We start from the raw sequence: 22,816 nt of genomic DNA on the forward strand, positions 1-22,816 counted from the left end.
CTTCAGTAGTACTTCAAATGAGTTCAAACAATTTGCCTATGGACTGAAATTACAGGACTGCGCATAGTTTAGCAAAGTTGTGTGGAAAAAAAAAAACAAGCATCGGTACTAAAAACATGAAAAAGTAATAAAAATGCTACCTTTTAATCATCACCCTGTTTTCCTCCATTAACCATTGCATTCATTAAGCCATATCCATCTCCAGAAAGTTCTTTGAGACAGAAGTACAACAATGTAGCATTCATTTTAGCATCAGTTCAACAGAAGTTTCACCTAGTTACTGTTTAAACCGTTTGAGTATTCTTCCTTTAAACGTTCTCCCTCAATTCAGTAATGCTGGTGTTAACACTAAACTGAGAACATTTATGGATTTAATCTAAGAAAAAATATTTCTCCAGACTTACTCAAAATAATTTCAAGATTTTTAGGTAAAATATTAATCTTTCATTGTTACCTGTTCTGTAATCATGAGCTGGTGGCTTTCCATCATTAATTCAAATTTATCCCATATAGCTCTTAGGTTACTGATAGTGTCCAAACCTGCACCAGCCACAGTTCGCAAAAGCTTGTTTTTATCTTCAGCCTCTTGAAACAGGAGAAAAATCTAAATTCAAACAGATAAAAAATGTGTGCATGTAAAAATTCAGCAAATGCTTTTTCTCCAAACTAGAAGCAAATATATAAGAATCATAAATTGTGTATGTACAGATTATATGTCTATACATAGCAGTTTTTTAGTACTGTTTATAGAATAACATTAGAACATCGGAAAAAACAGTATCTGAGGTATTTAGAGAAATTCTAAATCTTGATCCTGATGTGAGATACACAGAAGTGAATGCTTACCATGAAACAGATAAATGCCTCTGTATAGTGCAGAGATCCACTCAACCAGATTCAAGAACAGCAGCAGAGCAACAGAATTCAGTAAATATGTATATACGTGTGCTGGGTCTGGCTGGGATGGAATTCATTTTCTTCATAGAGGCTCATATGGTGCTATGTTTTAGATTTGTGACCAAAACGATGCTGGTAACACACTAATGTTTCACCTATTGCTGAAAAGTGTTTGCACTCCATCACGGCCTTCTCTGTTTCTCATTCTACTCCCCTCCCCCCCCACCCCCTAGTGAATAGATTGGGGGTGCACAAATGGTTGGGAGGGGACACAGCCAGGCAGAGATATTCCATGCCATATAATGTCATGCTCAGCAATAAAACAGGGTGGAGTGGGGTTTAGGTAGGTCAGATTGACATCTTTTGCTCGGGAACTGGCTGGGCATTGGTCTATCCATGGGAGGTGGTGAGCGATTGCCCGCTTCTTTTCTTTTTCTTTTCTTTTTCTTTGTCTTCCCTTCCTTTCCCTTTTTTCTTCCACTCTTCCTTCACTTATTGAAATATTTTGATCTCAAACCATGAGGTTTCTTGCTTTTACTCTTGCTTTCCTCTTCTCCTGTCCCAGCAGGGGTGGGGGAGGCTGTGCAAGTGAGTTAGGAAGTGAGTGAGTGGCTGTATGGTGCTTAGGTGCCTACCAGGGTTAAACCACAACAATGTGGAATAACAAAAAGCAGGAACAAAGATACTTCAAATATACATAAATTATATTCATATAAAAGAGCACAAATTTTTTTCATCTGATAATAGAAAAAAAAACACCCAAGATTCGCCCACATATTAAGAGCCAACCAAATTAAAAAAAACCAAACAACTCTTTTAAAGTATAAAAGTCAGAAGAAACTGAAATAAACACACACAGTTTTACACATTTACCAGAATGTCCTGTTATGTTTGTTTTCCTTTAAAAAATAAGAGATAACAACAGGCATTAATGCTAAGGAGCAATACTGTCTTGTAAATTATAGAGAATTAATTCTCTTCAACATCCAACGATTCTTCCACAGAGTTGCTACAAAATGTAAACACTTATACCCAACCTAAGGCAGTTCTTACTGAGTTAGCAGCCAAACAGTCAAACTGTATCCAAGATAAAGATTAAGCTAAAATTAGATGTCTCTACATGGGCTTGTTAAGTAGGCATCTAAAACTCCATTATCGTCAAAGATCATTGAAACCAAGGTCTTGATTCATTTAATGACAGTGTCCAGCATTACTTGAGATCCCCTACTCTATCCCATCTGCATTATAATAGAATCGTAGAACATTTTGGGTTTGAAGGGACCTTTAAAGGTCATCTAGTCCAACCCCCCTGCAATGAGCAGTGACATCTTCAACTAGATCAAGTTGCTCAGAGCCCCCTCCAACCTGACCTGGAATGTTGCCAGGGATGGGGCATCCACCACCTCTCTGGGCAACCTGTGCCAGTATTTCACCACCCTCAGTGTCAAAAATGTCTTCCTTCTATCTAGTCTAAATCTACCCCCCTTTAGTTTAAAGCCATTCCCCCTTGTCCTGTCACAACAGGCCCTGCTAAAAAGTTTGTCACTATTCTTATAAGCCCCCTTTAAGTACTGATAGGCTGCAAGAAGGTCTCCCCGAAGCCTTCTCTTCTCCAGGCTGAACAACCCCAGCTCTCTCAGCCTTTCTTCATAGGAGAGGTGTTCCAACCCCCTGATCATTTTCGTGGCCCTCTTCTGGACCCACTCCAACAGGTCTGTGTCTTTCTTATGCTGAGGGCTCCAGAGCTGGACGCAGTACTCCAGGTGGGGTCTCACCAGAGAAGAGTAGAGGGGCAGAATCACCTCCCTCGACCTGCCCAGTCTTGTGTGGATGTTGGATATGTATCTCAATAACTCTGGAACTATACGTGTAGGCAACTGAACCGGACTTCCACTGAGTATATGAACAGCGCACACACTGCAGACACCTGCACACACACACCTAAACTCAGATGCATTCATTTAGAACTGAATCCCACTGTGGATAAATATTGTTCATTTGGGAAGAGTTAATATGGCTTCTGTAGAATTCCACAATTTTGTAGAACCAGAGTTCTTTAAAAGCATCAGTAAGGGTATGGATGAAGGAAATTAAAATGATATATTGCAGTTAGGTTCCCAAAAAGCTTTTAGCACAACCCCTCACCAAAGGCATTTAAGGGAACCTGGAAACATTGACATAAGAACAAAGGTCCTTGCAGAGATAATTAATTGGGTAAAAGAAAACAGAGACAGGAGTAAATGGCTAGTTCCTGCAATAGAAGGTCACCCATGGAGTTCTGTAGGTACCTGTGCTGGACTGCTCAAGTTGTTTATAAAAGACTTGGAAAAGGAGACTAATCTGTGAGATGATAAAGTTTACTGATGATACTATGTTATTCCAGACATTAAAACAGTTTACCTGTAAAGAACTGCAGAATGAACTTAGAAGTTCTGTTTAATATCTTCATCAACAACATAGACAGTGGGATCAAGTGCATCCTCTGCAAGTTTGCAGACAACACCACCACCACACTGAGTGATGCAGTTGACACGCCAGAGGGACAGGATGCCATCCAGAGGGACCTGGACAAGCTCCAGAAGTGAACCTTGGCCCATGTGAACCTCATGAGGTTCAACAAGGCCAAGGGCAAGGTCCTGCACCTGGGTCAGGGCAAACCCCAGTATCAGTACAGGCTGGGGGATGAAGGGATTGAGAGCAGCCCTGCTGAGGACTTGGGGGTACTGGTGGATGAAAAGCTGGACATGAGCCAGCAATGTGCGCTCGCAGCCCAGAAGGCCAAGCGTATCCTGAGCTGCATCAAAAGAAGCGTGGCCAGCAGGTCGAGGGAGGGGATTCTGCCCCTCTACTCTGCTCTGGTGAGACCCCACCTGGAGTACTGCATCCAGCTCTGGAGTCCTCAGCATAAGAAAGACACAGACCTGTTGGAGCAGGTCCTGAAGAAGGCCACAAAAGTGATGAGGGGGATGGAACACCTCTCCTATGAAGAAAGACTGAGAGAGTTGGGGTTGTTCAGCCTAGGGAAGTGAAGGCTCTGGGGAGACCTTCTTGCAGCCTATCAGTACTTAAAGGGGGCTTATAAGAACAATAGTGACAAACTTTTTAGCGGGGCCTGTTGTGACAGGACAAGGGGGAATGGCTTTAAACTAAAGGGAGGTAGATTTAGACTAGATAGAAGGAAGACATTTTTGACGCTGAGGGTGGTGAAACACTGGCACAGGTTGCCCAGAGAGGTGGTGGATGCTCCATCCCTGGAAACATTCCAGGTCAGGTTGGAGGGGGCTCTGAGCAACCTGATCTAGTTGAAGATGTCCCTGCCCATGGCAGGGGGGTTGCACCAGATGACCTTTAAAGGTCCTTTCCAACCCAAACTATTCTATGATTCTATGATTCTAAGAAATAGTGACTGACGATACCAGTGACAAACAAAATTCAAGTAGATAACCATGAAGTGACATATATGTAAAAAAATAAATTTCACATGTACAAGTTGAGTTCTGAGCTAACGACTGCAGTTCAGCGTTGATATCTTGGGTTATGACAGCCAGTTTTAAAAAAATGCCAGCTTAATCTGAGCAGTAGGAAGTAAAACAAATTTTAGGAGTCACAAAGATAAAAAAGAGAATAAAAGAGATAATACTGTTATTTCGTCATACAAATCCATGGTTTGTTCATATCTTAAGAACTGTGCAAAATTCTGTTGGTCCCACAGAAAAAAGTTATTGCAAAACTAGGAAAGACTTACCAAAGGGCAACAAGGATGATTGAAGTTAGGGGTGTGCTTATGTATAAGAAAAGATTAGGCAAACTAAAACTCTTCAATCTAGAAAAGAAATGGCTGATACCGGACACAACAAACAACAGTTCAGTCATGTGTCATGAAAAGGAAGAATAGTGACTGATTGCTCCATATCTCTTCCAATGTAAGACTTAAATGGTATGAAGTTAACAGAGGGCAGCTGAAAAAAGAAAAAAAGGAGGGGTCCTTCATTTAATGGGTAATCGACCTACATTTTACCAGAGGATATTTTGGATGTGAAAGGTGTATTTGCTTTCAAGAGGAGACAAGGTGAGGTTGTGGAAAAGAAATCCGAGTGTTACTATATGCTCAGGAACCACATAAAACTCAAAAAGGTTCTGGTTGGAGGCTAGAAATGTGGGAAAGCATCAAATATGCTACCTCTTTTTTATATTTTTCCCTAGGTAGCCACTTTATTCTACTGCTGGAGACAAAATACTGTGCTACATGGACCGCTGCATGTTCTAAACTAGTTACATTAAGTACAAGTTTCCATATTAGAAAGAAATTACATTTTTTGATAGCTGTTGTACTGGATATGATAAAATAGTATCTTACCCCTTCTTTTCGTTCATGCAGGTTTAAATATTTTAAATTGTCTTCTGCTATTTCGTCTACAGTCTGGGGCCTAACCACTAATGTTTCCATGGCATCAGTGAGAAATGAAGAAACATCATATAAGTGAGCTATATAAAGAAATGTGGAAAACAAAGTTATGGAGAAAATATTTGTAGTAATAAATATGCAAGTTAGACAAATGTACTGTGATACCACATTGTCATAAGATATGATAATGTACACAAAGTATTTGGTTAAAAAACTGCAGACCCCAATTTTATATGCTGCTTCAGCAAAAATTGCATGTTTGTGTTTACACATAGTTTTTTAAATGTAATCCAGTGTTCAGTGTATCATTTAGACCGTAAGTATCAGAGTCCCTTCTGAGAATTAAACGTAAATACCTAAGGCATTTATTTATACACTTTCAAAATCTGTATAGGTCTTTTTTGGGTAAATGGAGAAAAACAGATGTTAAAATTGTTTTGGGGGTTTTTGGGTGTTTTTTTATTTGGTTTTCTTTTTTAAAGAAACTAACTAACTAAAGCCACCTTGCTTTAAACATTGAACAGATTCACAAACAAAAGCCTGATTAACCTATAATGTTGTATTTTCCTACCAAGGTAGATATTTTTGGCACTGGGAAAGGAGCTCTACAATTCCAGGAAATAATACATCTTCCAGGAAACGATTCATCTTTCAGGTTATGGAAATAATTCACTTTCTGCACAACCCCTGTTCTGTGTTTCCTGTGCTGATGGTTATATTTAAAGCACAAAGCAATGGTATTTCTTACCATCTACACCTTATTCCATTTTTTCTACCTGTTTCAGATATAGATAGACCACCCAAAACCAGGGAAATATTTTGCACTCTTTAACACTCTGCATTTTGACAATCTAAGTGACAAGTAACTCCGTGGAATAAGCCTAGGTTATTTAAGACTCCTGATGAAGTATTTCAATTTGTGAAAGAAAAATCTAATAATTTTCTTAGTTACAACGTTTCATGATGCCTCCTTCAATTACCCTCAAACGTCTAAGAAATTTTCCTCCCTCAAACGTCAAAGAAATACTCCTCCAGACAAAAGAAACAAGGAAAATAATGTTCATATGTATTCTTTTACATCTGGAACAGATGTGGCCAAAACAAGTGAATGTGAAAGATGCACATGGACATCAAGGGGTCTTAGATTAGGCCTGTAGTGAAAAATCAGTAACAGATTACTTTCTCTGCACTGTGATTTCTGCAGCTCACTGCCCAAGAGTAAAATATTTCTTAAATAAAAAGAGTATTTATATTAACACAAAAGTCTGCAAGTACAACAGAAACAAAAAAAACAGTATTCATTAAAGTTATTTACCTTGAATAGATTTTCTCAAAGAAATGACAAGAACATCATACAACTTCTGGATGAAATCATCAATTACAGTTTTCACAGGGTTGCAATTAACAGTTAAACAATCTATCCTGATGGTGCTTCAAGACAAAAGATTAAAAAATAGCAAATATTCAGTAGTATACTTATGTGTCAATGTCTCTAAGATCTACGCATGTCTATAGTTTACCCTGATTTTGTAGCCTAATTAGAAAAAATTTCCCTTATAATTCTACAAATAAAAGTCATAGCTTATTGGGAAAATTACTTATATTATTGAAATATTTATAAACACTAGGCATATATATGCGGTTTTATGGGGACTAAGGTTTAATGCTCTGCTCCTCCAAATAGTTAGAAAATTACCTGTTTTTATATAACCAATGTCACTAAATTCGAAAGGACTATTTCTATACTCAAAAAGAAAAATATTTTATTTATTTGTACAGTCATGACTTTAAATCTCTAATTTCCATGAGAAACCCAGACTTCAATAGTCCTAAGAACATAAGAAAAGCCACAGTGAGTCATATCAAGGCCCCATAGCTAATATCTCACAGTGACTATAAGTAGATGCCTAAAGAACACTAAGAAAAGGGGTACCTTATTTGATACTTTCCTGAGTATCCTCCCTCAACACCAATTATTTTCAAATCATGGCACTTCACAGCCACATGTGGTTTCTGGCTATAAGACATGTCAGCCAGTTTCTCTTCTATTCACCGCAGTCTGTCCTTGAACTCATGAAACTATTTACTACTCAGAATATCACTCAGACAACAGGTTCTACCAGTCCATTCTCCTGCATGAAGTGTCACCTCTTTTACTTGTTCTGAACATGATTCCCACCAGTTTCATTTGAGAACTCTAACCATGCAATACACATGAATATATGTAAGAATAAAAGCCTACACTAGTACATCTTAAGCTATAAGTTATAAGAGGTAATCAAGTGTTTAAATACAGGAATTATTTAATGTATAAACATTTACTAAGTCTGTTCCCAACTGCCACATATACTCCACATGTACAGAACTTGGCTAAAAGGAAACATTCCGCCTGTCGGAAAAGGACCTGGGGGTGCTGGTCGACAGCCGGCTGAACAGGAGCCGGCAGTGTGCCCAGGCGGCCAAGAAGGCCAATGGCATCCTGGCCTGTATCAGAAATAGTGTGGCCAGCAGGAGTAGGGAAGCGATCGTGCCCCTGTACTCGGCACTGGTTGAGGCCGCACCTCAACTACTGTGTTCAGTTTTGGGCCCCTCACTACAAGAAGGACGTTGAGGTGCTGGAGCGTGTCCAGAGAAGGGCAACGAGGCTGGTGAAGGGTCTGGAGAACAAGTCTTATGAGGAGCGGCTGAAGGAACTGGGGTTGTTTAGCCTGCAGAAAAGGAGGCTGAGGGGAGACCTCATCGCTCTCTACAACTACCTGAAAGGAGGTTGTAGCGAGGTGCGTGTCGGTCTCTTCTCCCAAGGAACTAGCAATAGGACAAGAGGAAATGGCCTCAAGTTGTGCCAGGGGAGGTTTAGATTGGACGTGAGGAAAAATTCCTTTACTGAAAGAGTGGTTAAACATTGGAACAGGCTGCCCAGGGAAGTGGTTGAGTCCCCATCCCTGGAGGTATTTAAAAGACGAGTAGATGAGGCGCTTAGGGACATGGTTTAGTGGGCATGGTGGTGTTGGGTTGACAGTTGGACTCGATGATCTTAGAGGTCTCTTCCAACCTTAATGATTCTATGATTCTATGATTCAAGGTCAGGTTGGACGAGGCTCTGAGCAACCTGATCTTGTTGAAGATGTCCCTGCCCTCAGCAGGAGGGTTGGACTAGATGACCTTTAAAGGTCCCTTCCAACCCAAACTATTCTATGATTCTATGAATTGTTAAAATATCACCGTGTTTTGTAATATTTCAGAATCCACCCTGAATTTTGAGGGGGTTTCCCATCATATCGAAGGAAGACATTAAAAGTTTTCAGAGAAGGCTGCACAGATAAAAGGGAATAAGTGTCTAAAAATAAAACTGAAAAACAAAAATCTAAACATTTAAAAAGTACATCAATATTTTAAAACCACTTGAAATTCTATCTGTATCTCCACATAAAAAGAATATTTCTATTTTACTATTATCTTTAAAGTATCTAATAGAATATGTTATTCAAACAAAAGAATAGAGTTACACTATACCTTGGAAGACGTTCTGCTTCTTTCCCTCTCACTTTTAATGCTTTGAAGTTTTTTTCCCAGTCCTGTTTGCTAGAAAGATGTGTCTTCACCAGAGTTTCCATATCTACTTGGCCAATTACGATCCATTCCTTTTCAACATTATTTTTGATTTCATGGAAAAGAAATATTTTCCAGACTAAAAAACTCTGTTTCTCAATAATATTAAAACACTTTAATAACGTTTTCAAGCTACATTCTCTTTAACCATTGTGTTCCTTCAATTACCTACAGATTCTCTTAGTGCAAAAATCAGGAGGTACAAAATGGTTTGACATATTCACACATTTAAGGATAATCAAAACAGATTTTGAACAAGAGTAAAAAGACAGCTATAATACTGAGCTTTCAATGGGAACATATGCTTCAAGCTAGGTATGTGCTTAAGTGGTTGGCTTAATATGGATGGACTTTCTAAGCTTTTGCTTATACGCCTTTAAGAAAAGGACAATAATGCACAAATGTCATTGCTCAGTTACTTCTAGAATGTCTGAAGCTTAAAATGACACAAATCTAAAAAAAAAAAAAAGTATGAGTCAGTCAAATATTGAAAATACCTTGAACTGATTAGAAACTTCTGTCAGCCTTCTGAACAAATCCTCTGCTTTGCTGAAAGCGGTCAGAAATCCATTTGCATTTCTTTCAGTCATAACAGTGAATATAGACTCTTCTTCTACTTCACTTACTCCCCTAAACTGATTTGGAATGGAGATGAATCTCTTCATTTCTCTGTAATATCTAGCTCGTACTTCTTCAAAAGGAGGTCTGAATTGCAACCGGCCTTGCCTAAAAAGTGAAACAAATCATACAAAAACTAATACTTGAATGTAATCCGAGTCAGAATACTTTCTTAATAGGAAAAAAAAATCTTACTTGAATGTTAGGTCAATATTTATTTCTGGTAAATTCTCATTGAGTGCTTCTAAGCCCATTTGATACTGATGCTCCAGAGCTTTGTAAAGTTGATGATTCCAGTGCTGTCTCCAAGCTTTCATATCACATGATTTGAAACCCTAAAATTTAACAATGTTTATTTTTATTTTATTTTATTCCTCAAACCATAATTATAATCTGAAACTGAGCACAGTACAATGCCTGAAGACCAGGATTTTAGTAAAATTCAAAGAAGTATCACACCACTGGAACAGGCTCCCCAGGGAAGTAGTCATGGCACCAAGCCTGTCAGAGTTCAAGGAGCGTCTGGATGATGCTCTTAGTCATATGGTTTAGTTTTAGGTAGTCCTGCAAGGAGCAGGGAGTTGGACTTGATGATCCTTATGGGTCCCTTCCAACTCAAGATATTCTATGATTCTATGATTCTATGACCAGTTTGAATATTAAGAAGATCTAGAGCTATTACATTTATTTCAAATGAATATAGGAATAAAAAAAAATACCCAAATAAAACCAGTAGGGCAGTCCAGCATAACAACTTCACTGAGGTTCATGCCCCATTGGTTTACTATGAGATTCTTCAAGGTTACCCTAAAATGCATGGGACTCTGCTAGAAATAAGATACAGAGCTGGCTGAATGAGAGATCTAAACCTGTATCACACTTTTAATTTTCCTATGATATGTAAGCTACCTTTTAAACAGCATTTCAGAAAATTCTTGTGTGTTTCCACAGATCAACGTTAACTAATAAGTAGATATAAGATTTCATCTTAAAGAATTCAGATTTTCATTAGAATCTGCTACATTGCACTGTAAGAATGTGTAAAGCCATATCATACACTCAAGTCTGTAAATGATCACTGGTAAGCCATCCAAGGGTTTTCAAAAGGGCAATGCAAGTTCAAAAAGAAATTAGAAACTTCTTCCAGCTTAACAGGTTCTCTTCTTATTTAATTGGATAGAGATTTTCAGCCAGGGCTTTGGAGGCAGTCCAAGGTTGCTGCAGGAAGCTACGCAGTTAAGATCTGCCTTATAATTCAAGGCTGCCCGGAGGAACTCTTCCAACAGAAAGATTCCAGTAAGAAAATTTGAAATGGTCTCAATTAAGCCATAAGACAATTATATATAGGGGTTTTAAAGAAATATGTAAAATCTTGATGACAACAGCAGTAACACTATACCATCTTGTAATTTTGGACGGTGAAAACAGGATACACTTGGTTAAGTTTTATCACTTCTAGTCAAGGATAAAAAAAAGTGACTGAATACAGCTTAGTTAATTTACCATATAAAGTACTCTGTAATACCAAAACAATTTTCAAACAGATCTTAAACCAAATATAGACTATTAATTTTAAGAAAATATACTGACTTAAAAATAAAAATTTGTAAACTAAATTTCACAAGAAATTACAAACCAAAAGCTGAGTCAATGCACTTATTTATTATTCACATTATCTTGAAAAGATGGAAAAAATTATAAGAAAAATACAGTTAAAACACTGCCTTTATTTGACTGGCAAATACCAACTAAAATAATCTGGGTTTGCATTAAAAAGGCTGAGAACACCACATACATCTGAGAATATAGTCCCATTATTGTTGAAGGCTATAGGAAAAATTAAACTGACTTGAATGATACCTCAAAATAGCTTAGGTGATAGTAATATCATCCAGTTACTTCAATAAGATGACATTCTTTATCAAAATCTTAATCATCTTACTCAATGGTCTTAAGGGTCTTTTCCAACCTAAATGATTCTATGATTCTATTCTAAAAGTTGACAGCTGATAAGTGAACAAATAAAAATGTGGCTTTTTCATTATTTCATGCAGAAATGCATTTTAATTCTAAATTTTATACATTTGTTCTATGCTGCCTGGGGATCACTCATATCTGTACCAATTTCTTTATTTTACCTTGCGTTAATGGCTCAGACACAACTGATCTACATGACCTAAGGTTTTCCCATTTTTTCATCTAACCCCTGTCATCTGACCAAGTGTTCTTCTTCTCCCATTACTAGTATTACATAAAAAAGATTATCCTCACCCTCCTCATCTGAGATTTTACCTCACATCTGGCATCAACTACGTAGTACACAGTCAGTTTTCCTGAGCTAGCTAGTAACTCCTTAATCAAAATTAATTCAATCATACTATGCTTGAGTCTTAAATCTTGATTACTGTTGAAAAGTCAAATGTTCACAGTTTCCAATATGATAATGAAACCCTGCCTGTGACTCAAGGCTGGCAAAACCAGTTCTGAGCTCCTGGAGTCCATCTTTCCAACGCTGCTGCTGCCGAAGTAGATCAATATTCATGAGAGAGATAACCTGTTAAAAGAATTGTAAAGGATAATAAACACATTCATCACCACATAAATGAAAAAAAGGGTAAAGTAATCTATGAGAGACCTGATTTCAATTTCACCTGGAAAATATACCTTTTCAATGAAGTTTGTGTGCCACTTCCTTAGTTTTCTATTTTCAGTGGAAAGCCGTTCAGCAGCAGCTTTGAGTTTTTGGATATAAGCTTCCAATTCTCTAGGATTATCCCATGTTATTTGAGCCTTTCCTCCAGGACCAGATTTTGAATGCTTGAAAAACATACAACTTTTGTAAGGTTTAATGACAAATATAGTCTACCAGCTAGCATACAGAATTGATAATATGAGAAAGATGGGTTTATTCCTAGTAAAAAATGGAGGACCTCCCTCTCACTACTGCACTAGAGACATAATAATCTGGCAAATCACAGACACGTGGGCATATCATTATAGCTACATCAATGCACTGGGGAAGCATTAATGTCAGACTTAACAGACCTTGAAATAAATCCACTGATGTTAAGACTCCTGCCCCACATGCATAAGCAGACATCTTAATCTGAGAGGACACCTTAAACTCCTCCCTTCCTCTTTGTTCTGCAGAGACCAAAACCCAAAATGTCATGCTAATAATTGCTATCCAACTTCACCTGTTTATCATGAAATAAATTTTTTAAATTACAAGGTAAAATTCCACTGACTCATAAGCAGCTTTGGGGAGTTCCTTTTCTCTGGGCTTTTTATCAAGATTCTGGGAGTTTTATGCATTTGCTAAGTTTACAGTAGAAAATCAGAAGAAAAAAGCATCTGAAGTTCCACAATTGGACATATTCCTAAAAGATGTAGGGCAGAAATCACGTCAAATAGGAGAATATGTTGTGCCTTTGAACACTTCTGCACCATCACTGTCTTAGGGTCTGCACACTAAAGGAATCTGTGGCATAATCTGCAGCCAGCCCAAGGAAAATTTAAGAGACAGTTTGGGAACTTTTTCCAGGGCACTTTTGAACCTACAGTTTGGTCTGGACTCTCCACCATTTTGTGTGAACTAGTCCCAACCCCAACAACCCTTCTACTTTCAGCCCCATTCTTATACTCTGTCTTGCACAATGGTTCTCAGGAGTGAGTTTCCAATCGTTTCTGTAATGCTTGCCCTGGAGGCATTATTCTCTTCTGCAATACAGAGTTTATGGGCATGTTATAATTCTCCAGCCATTCTCACATTGTAAGAGTGCTGGAAGAGGGTGGAGTGCTTCAAACTGATCAAAACTAGTAAACTGAAATTCATGATATACAACATGTTTCTCCAGACATAAAATAGAGATATGGTGTTAAAAAACTGTAGATAGTAGTGTAATTTTTAAGTTCGTATTGTCCCTTCAAAGCAGAAAAATGAAAATAAATAAGTAAATTCCTCCAAATTGCTCCAAATTCCTTAAAAGAATCTAAAACTTCTTTAAGTATAGTGAACTCCTTAGCAATTACAAAAAAACCCCTCTTCTCAGAGCAACTGTATTATGTCTGAACACCAACCCACTGTAACAAACTGAATGCATAAGTCAATAATCAGGTAGATCCACAGATCCTCTGTTCTTAATCTAAACCGGAAACTATCCACTGTCAACCTGCACCAAACATGAATTAGAAATATTCAAGAGAATTACAAAATCCACAGATTTAATAACAGTCAAAACAGTGAAACCATTCCTTAATACTAATTTATCTCCAGAATAAAGTATATGCCATTTTTACTAAAATAGATCAAAATAATATCATTTAGAACTGTTAAAACAGGAGTTCCATTCCCAACTATTAAGGAATTGACCACATTGAGGTTCATGTGTAAATTCAAACACTAAAAATAATTCCCGAAAGAGCATATTACATTAATATCTGAAGTAAAAAGGAGTAAGCAGTTGTTTAAATGACAATATAAAAAAAAAAAAGCTCACTGATTTCAATAAATGCTAATTAAACAGATGGTGTTGCTTGTAGGGGAAGGCTGTAGTTAAAAAGTCCAGCAATAAACACAGAAAAAGCAGCACAGAATATGCACAGATACCACTGAAATTAAAAATACAAAGAAAGAGGAATTCTTTCACCTTAATTATCTGTTCAAATGCTAGAGCAGACTGTAACATCATTGGCTTCTGACTCTCAATCATTTGTTGATCAATAGAATTATAAAAATGCGCCACCTGTAAAAATGGAGAGATTAAATTTACAAGTACAGATAAGAATATTTATAAGCCAATAAATGTAATGCAGGATATTTCTGAAAGTATTGCCCAATCAATACCATTAAGAAATGAGAATTAACTATACTAGTAAAATGTTTACAAAAATAAAGTACTATGCAATGCTAACGTGATCCTATCTTCTTCTAGTGATGAATTCTTATAGCAAAAACGACTGCTACTTACACATATCTGAGGTGATTATACTTCACTTTAAGGTTCAGCCTCTGATTTATTATAAGAGGAACAGTTCCACTATTGTATGCAAATGTAGGCATCTAGTGCCATTTCAGAGGCCTTCAAGTATCCATGACATCCATCAGGATATGACACAAGACCTAAAAAAGATCTATTTACTTCCAGATTGGCAGCTGGAGTAAGATGGATACCCTACAACTTGGTTTAGTTGTCCACACATAGACATCTAGTGCTTTTTGAGATGACTAAGGTTTCCACTTGAGCACCTGTCAATGATACAGATGCATGGCTATCTTGTAGGTCTTGTGTCATCTCTGCCTTAGCTGTGCAGGTATCTCAGACACCAATGACACTTCATGTGAAACTGAATTGAGCTTATGTATCTACATAAGAATTTTTACCAATATATACATATGTATTCTTGCATCTTACAGTAACAGAAGAAAACTTGACATGGTATTTCAACTGAAATATAAGCCCAATAAAAACTTATGTAGCATTGAGTCCAATCAAAAAATAACCCCCCAAAAAACCAAACACACATTTCCATTAAAATACTTATTCATATATTTTCAGTTGAAAACTAGCAATGGTGAGGACAAGCTGGTCCATTTTATGACATTTTCCATCAGTTATAATAATCAGAAACTGAGACTAAAACCAGGAGATCAACGAATTACTTGTCTTATTTTTGTATACTCATACAGTAAGTTCACATGGCTTTAATACTATAATTCGTTTGGTTTCAAAAAAAGACACATTCCGAAATTGTAAAGCATTTCTTTATTTTTGGTGTCTTTTAAGGACTCAGTTAATTTGTTCAAGAAACAAGTCACTTTCATGCAGACAAACACAGCAAAAAGCTTAACCACACAGTCAGAAAAGATAATAGTCTAGAAATGTTCTACTACTAAAGCTGGGAAGTCAGAACAGGAAGTTATTATGACATTTAATCTTATACCTGTTTGAGGATGACCGCCTGCTTACAGAACTTTTGTGCAGTGTTTGCAACATGCTGTATTTTAGCCGGTATAGCAAAACCAAGTGCTGATAGCTGACGTACTTCTCTTAGGAGAGTCACCAAACGATCTGAATAAAGTATGTTTAATGTTCCAAAAACATGATCCAACTCCATTACAGGACTATTAGCTTGGATGCTAAACCAAAATCAAATTAAACGTATTATTGAATATAATTTGATATTGATCCTTTCTTAGGTGCATTTTATAATAATATAATAAACAAGTCTAAATAGCTTGATGTCATTCTATTACATTTTTCTAGGTTTATTAAAATTTTAATTTACTCAGAAGTTATTCTAGTAACCTTTCTCTTAATTCAAAGCCAGTGAAGACAAGAAAAAATGAACAATGCCTATTGGTTTTGCTCACAAAGTTTTTCTGGCCTGTTACAATAGTTAACATGTAACTCACAGCTAGACAGTATTTCTCAAAACCACCGAACCCATCATACTCTCTCTCTCAAGCAGGCACTTTACAGGCACCAGCCTTCAACACTGCAAAGGCAAAGAAATTCTCTGAGGGAACCAGTCTAAGAACCAGGACTTGGATCAGTGAAATGTTTTGGTATACATAATCAGATGCTAATAAGAACATCAGCCTATCTTTAGATTTTAGTCCAATTTTTTTTTCTACTGTAGTAATGCTTCTACCATCATCCTTTTAGGCTTCTTTCATAAAAACTTCAGCTTTACTCATTTTTTTCACTTTTTTTCTCATGTTTTTCTAGTTCCCATATCCATTGCATTCCCCTTTGCAGTGAGCTACCTCTTTTCTTTTCCTTTTAATTAATCTCTTCGCAACTTTTAAAATCTCACAATAACAAAATTCTATGGTACTAATAAATTAGATGGCTATTATATATTGGAGTGCTGAATCTGCTTATTTGTTATATTTGAGTGTTTGTCATAAAATAAAAGTTTACATATAAGTATCAACTCCTGCACCCTCTGAAACTGTGGACAAACTCTTTTTTCAAAGAAAGTTTGCAACACTCAGAGGTGCAGTCAGAGGCTATGTGGCTAATAAATTTAAAAAAAAAATTGTTAAAATATATTTTAATATCCCATAAAGTAATTTCATTATTTTAGGGAACACCATTCATGAGATTTATTTTCTTACACTTCTTTCACCTGCTCTATTTAGACTGCAGAATTTCTTGTGAATAGCAATTCATTTGTTACTCTACATGTGTCATCTGTATATCACAGCTATACTCTAACCTCATCTGGTTTCTAGACATTATCACTATATGGATTACAATGGATAACAAGTAGTAACAATAAGCAAACCAAACATTGCTTTCATTCCAGGTGCTACTAGAAACTGCAAGATTAGTTATTAACTGTATACTTCACCCTACCAACTAAGCCTGGCAGAAAGATGAAATGATAATGAACTCTCTGTTTCTCCACTCATTCTCAGTTCTGTAAAATTTATTTCCTTTGTCATGTTATACTGAATTACACCACACTACAGATTTCAGCATAAACATTATTTAAACAAAAATGTATTTACCAAAGTCCTGATTTGGGATTTGATAATTCTGACTGGATATTCCTAGACCAATCATCAAATTGTTCTTGTTCATATACTTTTAACTGTTCCAGAAAAGAATCTGCACTTTGATGAAAAGTTTGAAATCCAGACAAGTCAGACAGAAGAACCTCTGCCAGCTTGATAGCATCATCCACCTTAAACACAATCACAAAGAAAGGAAGGTTAACTTCCCAGTATTTAATTAGAAAATAAAAATCACCACAATAACAATCAGTATTATAAAACATCAAAGTAGGATTCAAAAACAGATTAGAAAAAGAAAAGTGAATCCTGAATTGTGTCCCAGATGTTCAAATTCCCATTACAGTAAACTGGGTCCGAATAAGTTGTCTACCACAAGTGTCTACCACTATTAAGATATCCCAGAGTATCCCACCTGGTCTTTATTTAATTCTCCATAAAGGTACAGATCTCCAATGCGTCTTTTGTTGTATCTATAAGGTCCATGCCAATACTCAAAGGTATTTCAAATGGGATTTCACTTCTACATGTGGACAAATTAATCAAAACCCTAGTCAATTCAATCAGCGGAGATTTGAGAGCAATTAAAAAACTTAGCACAGCCTGAAGTAGACACACAACTGACACCGCAACAGCTGAACTGCTCTCTAGGTCTTTAGCAGACTAAGCAGAAGAAATAATTGTGAAACCTGAGCTGCTGCTTTTCTCTCTGCAGGACACATAACAAAGTAACACTTTTAAGACCTCCACCCTTTGTCACATTCAGCTGAAATGGGCCCTTGAGACTTCTGCAAATCAGAGGTGAATGCCAAAAAACTGGGCTAATAGTTATTCTGGAATAAGTAACTTCTATTCTCATTCAAATCTATAGTTATTGTAAATGGCACTTGTGTTTACAGAAAACATGTTGCTTTTAACTAGTCAATACTTTCCAAAAAAAGTTCCAGAGTTTCCAACTAAAGTGTAACAAACTAACAAAAATAATATAAGTTAAAATAGAGTCAAATATATTTTAAACTCATTCTGTTGTAAGAGAACACAGAATCGTTTAACATTTACTTTTACTACAGTCTCTGTAATAAATTTCCTGGCAGGCACTGACTGAAAAAAGTACTACTAAGAAATCTCTTTGATTTCAAGGGGACACTACACAGGTTAGCAATAACAATGAGAATCAGGATGTCAGAATCTGGCTATCTGTAAATCTTAAATACAATTTTAAAATGCAGACTGGAGGGTAAAATTTAACAAAAACACCTCCTCTCAGAATTTTGGTCTTTTTTTTTGCCAAAAAAAATTAGAGTCATAAAAGCAGAAAGTTCAGTGTATTACGAAAAGACTGTCTTCTGGGTCAGTTAATAAAATTCAACTTAGCAAGCAGCACCACTGATAAGGAATCTTGATTATATAACTCTCGGGAAGTCCACAAATCTCAAATACCACGTTTTACGTTCTATGATAATATTGTGTCTAAACAGTAACGGAATCTGTTACCTTCATCTCCAGCTGCCGTACCCATACAATATTATTGACAACTTCAGAAAGGTTTTTGCCTGACAGTGGTCCAGAAACATCACCAGGAACACCATGGCATCGAGTTTCAAAATCTGTCTGATAGTCTAACACAAGCAAAAGATTCATGTTAGACCAGAAACCTTATAGAACAAGCTTAAAATTATTATTGTAGTTATAAAAATATACTAGGGATACTGACAAAATTCTAAAAGTAAATAAATAATTCTAGTATTTGCAAAAAGAACTAATGCAATTAAATACTTTTAAACACATTTTTACCTTTGACATAATCTTGAAGTCTTGCTAGCAATGTTTCCCTTTCAAAAAGCAATTCTTTGCCTATATTTGCATGCTTTATCAGTTCCTTATATTTCTGAAATGTTTGAAGAAGCTGGAATATGAAGTTTAAAAAAGTTATCTCTTTCTCCTGAAAAAAAATTGAACATATTCTGACACTACTCATTAGTGCTGTTCATAAGTACTGTCTTTGGCTCTAAGAACTTATTCCTGTGCTCTAAACTGACTACTTAAGAATTAAATAACTTTATCTTTAGGGAAGTTTTCAGACTACAAAAATACCCATACCTGCTGAGGACTGTCCTGAATTTCTGAAATAAATTTCTTCAGTTTGCTTGCTATTTTTTGTTCCGCTGGTGCAATAATTCTTTCATACTGAGAGACTGCTGCTTTCCATAATGGCTAGAGATAATGACTTCATAGGTTAGTTTAGGACTATCCATACACATCATAAAAAGTCACAGAAAAAATGTGAATAAATTAAAAATAAGCATTATACCTCTGTGTAAGGATTATAGTGTACAGGATTTAGGCCAGCAAAGGGTTCAAACACTTGGACAAGATGTAAAGCATTTTGTTCTCCAGCTGGCAAAAAGAATGTAAGTTTTTCATGCAGTGTTCTAACAGTTAGCACCTATAAGGGAAATAAATATTTGATATATCCAACATATTTTTACATAAAACTTGTATTTAGAAGCAAAAAGCACAAGCAGCACATCCCATCCCTCTCCTTTTTACAAGCAACTTTTGACAGGCTCAGGCAAACATGGATTATGGAATGCTATCTGAAAAGGCTATAAAAGTGTTTTAATGCGCTTTTTTAACTTAGAACAATATTGTTTAATTCTGTCTAATGAAATAAATGTGTATAATTCAAATCTCTACCTCATCAAGACGTTTGCCAAGTTTGGCTAACGATTCAGGGAAATATTTCTCATTTTTCCATGGATGTAGAGTATAACGTTGCCACAGTTGTCCAGTTAGGTATTCACAAGCTGACACCCACTGCTCACAAATCAAGATGCCAGCCTTTACATTTTCTTTAACACTGTGAAAAGCATCCTCCCACAAATTCAAAGCTGCTAGTTTTCTCTGAACATATCTACCTAGCGAGCCACCTAGAACAAAAAAAAGTATACAAAAGCAATGTTATGTTTGTTTAAAATAATTCCTTTAAACGCTACACCACGTTCCAATCACATATTTAAAAAAACAGTGTAACATCTTGATTTCAAACCACACAAATGTATCAATAACTGATTATTTTGTTTCAGATTCAATAAATCTCTTAAACATCTCCAACTGAAACAGAGGCTGGTCCAACATCAGAAGCTGATGGATTTGGATTCTGGAATCCACGCACAAGCACCTGTCTTTATCAGCAGTAATGGCAGTAGCTGGCTGCGCCCAGCAATCCTTTCCCTCATGCACACACACATCTGGCAGCAGCAGACAAACTCACTGTCTTATGCCTGCCCCAGAACGTAGGACTGCTGTTGAGAGAATGAGAGAAGCAACCTCTCTGCACGTCCTGCTCTCACCTCCACACAGACTGAATCAACCTTCAAATGGGGGGTTATGTAAATAAATTTTCTCCTCTGAGAGGAAGACAAGGAGTCAAACAGAAACAAGACAAATCCAGTCCACAGGCTGAAAGGTATCCAACTCCATCTTGTTACTATCTATCATCTTCCTAAGCATGTATGAAGGCATCTACCAGAACTGGCTGAACTATTGCATACTGTAAGGCAAATAATATTCATGGATCATAATTACAAGAAGAAAGCACCTTAATGCTTTAGGTTACCACTGGTGCCTTTAGGAGGAAGAAGGTCTCTGCTCAAGGATTCATTTTACTTTTTCTCAACTGTTCATTTAATAAAGACTGCATAAAGGTTTACCTATTACATCCAAGAGATTATGCATGCGTGGCTGTGGATAAGGATCATGTTCTGTTTGTCTCCACACACCATCAACAGTATCTTTGGTAGTCTCCACCAAATCCACAACTTCAAATAATGAGAGACTATCCAAGTTGTAATAATCCTAGAAAAAAAATATCCTTAATACGATTACTTTGCAACTAGTACTGTAGAAACATACATACTTTTCTGAAGCTGGCAATTGCTATAGTTTCCTGGCGTTTATTGCTTACCAGAATATGGCATAATCCTCTCAAAAAACAAGCATTTGTGTAAGTTTATTCATGTGAAGAGTGCATTGATATCTGAAGTGCTATTCAAGGAAGCGCTTTACAGATGCCAAAAATTTTGCATGATGGCATTCATCATCTGCATTTTCAGTTTTCCTTTTTATAATTTCATGAGTCAATTTCTAGTTCACAAACTGTAGCATACTGTTGTATTTCTACAGCAGCTCTTAGTATTCAGTGGTCAAATCTGCTCCCAATTAAATGTTGGCATTCCCCTGCACCATTGTAATTAGAAACTACATGAATGTAAAGTAAAATTTTGCCTAAAAAAAAATAACTATATAGTTATATACTCATATATTTGAAAAGAGTGTACATATACTGACATGTATTTCATAAGAAGAGTGTTTTTTACTAAGTCTACAAACATATTACTGATCACACAAAAGAAAACATACTTTTGCAATGTCCTCAAATAGGTCTTTAAAATGAGAAGCTCTCTCTTTACTACACCATTTACTTCCATGATGAGCACATTCTATCCAGAACTGAAATTCATCTGTTGGTGTAAGTATAGCTGCAAATAATAATGGAAAATGTTTTAATATGAAATACATGAATGGTCACAAAATATTTTCAATCAGAACATAACTTTCTAAAGCAAATTTTTACTATATGGTTATGTAATTATCCTTCAACTTCTGACTCTGACTAGATGTAGTATCAAGTTCATACCAAGAGACCAGAGCTGATCATGACTAATTCCAATTTACTCACTGCAACTTGTTATATTTCACATTCTGCAGTCACTGGGATAATGAAGACTGAAAACTCAACCTGTAAATAAATTATTTACTCCTAATTTAAAATTAACTATAAAAGACATAACTGCGAAACAAACCTCGCACATCATCTTCACTGAATTTTGTTCCTGTGTAATTAGGATCTGATCTTCTGAGAACAGTACTCAAGCCAGCTTCAAGCTCACTTAAAAGTTTCTGGAGTTTGGGATCAAATGTTTTACTCCATCTCTCATCCTGCAATGAAAATTTCAAAAATTGTGACTCATGATAGAACAATTACTATTTTCCTCCCATTAATCTTAAAAAAAAAATAATTATTCAGATTAATAGCAGTAACCTACCACACGATGGGAGAATGTAATAATCTATTTTTCTTAAAGTCACGGAAAGCACCTCATTCTTTTCACTTAACAACTCAGCATAATACTGTAAAAAATTTTTTATCACAAAATCAAATGTCAGTTGTTTGGTTTATAAAGGCACTCTGAAAATGTGTTCAAAATTCTTTGTTAATGAATTCTCTTAAGTTTAAATTTGGAATCTACTTCTATAGTAGAATCTGGAAATTGCTAGAATCAAATATTAAAAGTTATTGTGTTTTTCTAAAATTATTTTATTAATATTATGACATACAAGAAATTAAAAATATTTAAATAGTGCAACTCTGCTTGTTCAGCTTATAAAATATAGCCATGGTCATCATTTTTGACAAAAAATCCACAAAGGAAATATATTCTTTAACGGAACAGAAAGAAAAGCCTCAGAACATTTTTAAAAAGCAAAACTATGAAAAATGCAGTTGTACAAAGTAATCTAGAGTCTAGCACACCTATCTGCCACATATTATAGAATCATAGTTTGCATGATACAGACCTATGCATTTCATATAAAATATAAGAATATCTAAAACAAGAAAAGGACACAAGACTGGAATTACTGGTGGAAAGGAGGTAAGGAGCTGCTGTCTCCATTAACCACCACTGCCCAGTGTATTCCAC

At 36.2% G+C, this 22,816-nt stretch overlaps 1 protein-coding gene across 4 annotated transcripts in view; it reads right to left on the reverse strand.

The window, feature by feature from the left end:
• DYNC2H1 (dynein cytoplasmic 2 heavy chain 1) overlaps positions 1-22,816 on the reverse strand; it is a 190,083-nt gene that overhangs the window by 164,608 nt on the left and 2,659 nt on the right. For 3 of the 4 annotated variants that reach the window (XM_076328218.1, XM_076328216.1, XM_076328217.1), the window contains exons 1-6: positions 9,725-9,857; positions 9,409-9,637; positions 8,816-8,943; positions 6,618-6,733; positions 5,255-5,382; positions 455-604 (exon numbers count right to left, since the gene is read on the reverse strand). In XM_076328218.1, the coding sequence (XP_076184333.1) occupies positions 455-604; positions 5,255-5,382; positions 6,618-6,733; positions 8,816-8,943; positions 9,409-9,637; positions 9,725-9,846 (873 nt within the window). In that variant the 5' untranslated portion in view covers positions 9,847-9,857. Of the gene's footprint in view, positions 1-454; positions 605-5,254; positions 5,383-6,617; positions 6,734-8,815; positions 8,944-9,408; positions 9,638-9,724; positions 9,865-11,984; positions 12,084-12,193; positions 12,347-14,178; positions 14,275-15,472; positions 15,669-17,048; positions 17,225-18,545; positions 18,671-18,845; positions 18,958-19,151; positions 19,266-19,362; positions 19,498-19,748; positions 19,982-20,764; positions 20,910-21,473; positions 21,593-21,916; positions 22,053-22,816 lie in introns of those variants that run through there. The other variant, XM_076328219.1, reaches the window with a different exon arrangement.

This window comes from Aptenodytes patagonicus, chromosome 1 (assembly GCF_965638725.1).
Source record: "Aptenodytes patagonicus chromosome 1, bAptPat1.pri.cur, whole genome shotgun sequence".
NCBI lineage: Eukaryota > Metazoa > Chordata > Aves > Sphenisciformes > Spheniscidae > Aptenodytes > Aptenodytes patagonicus.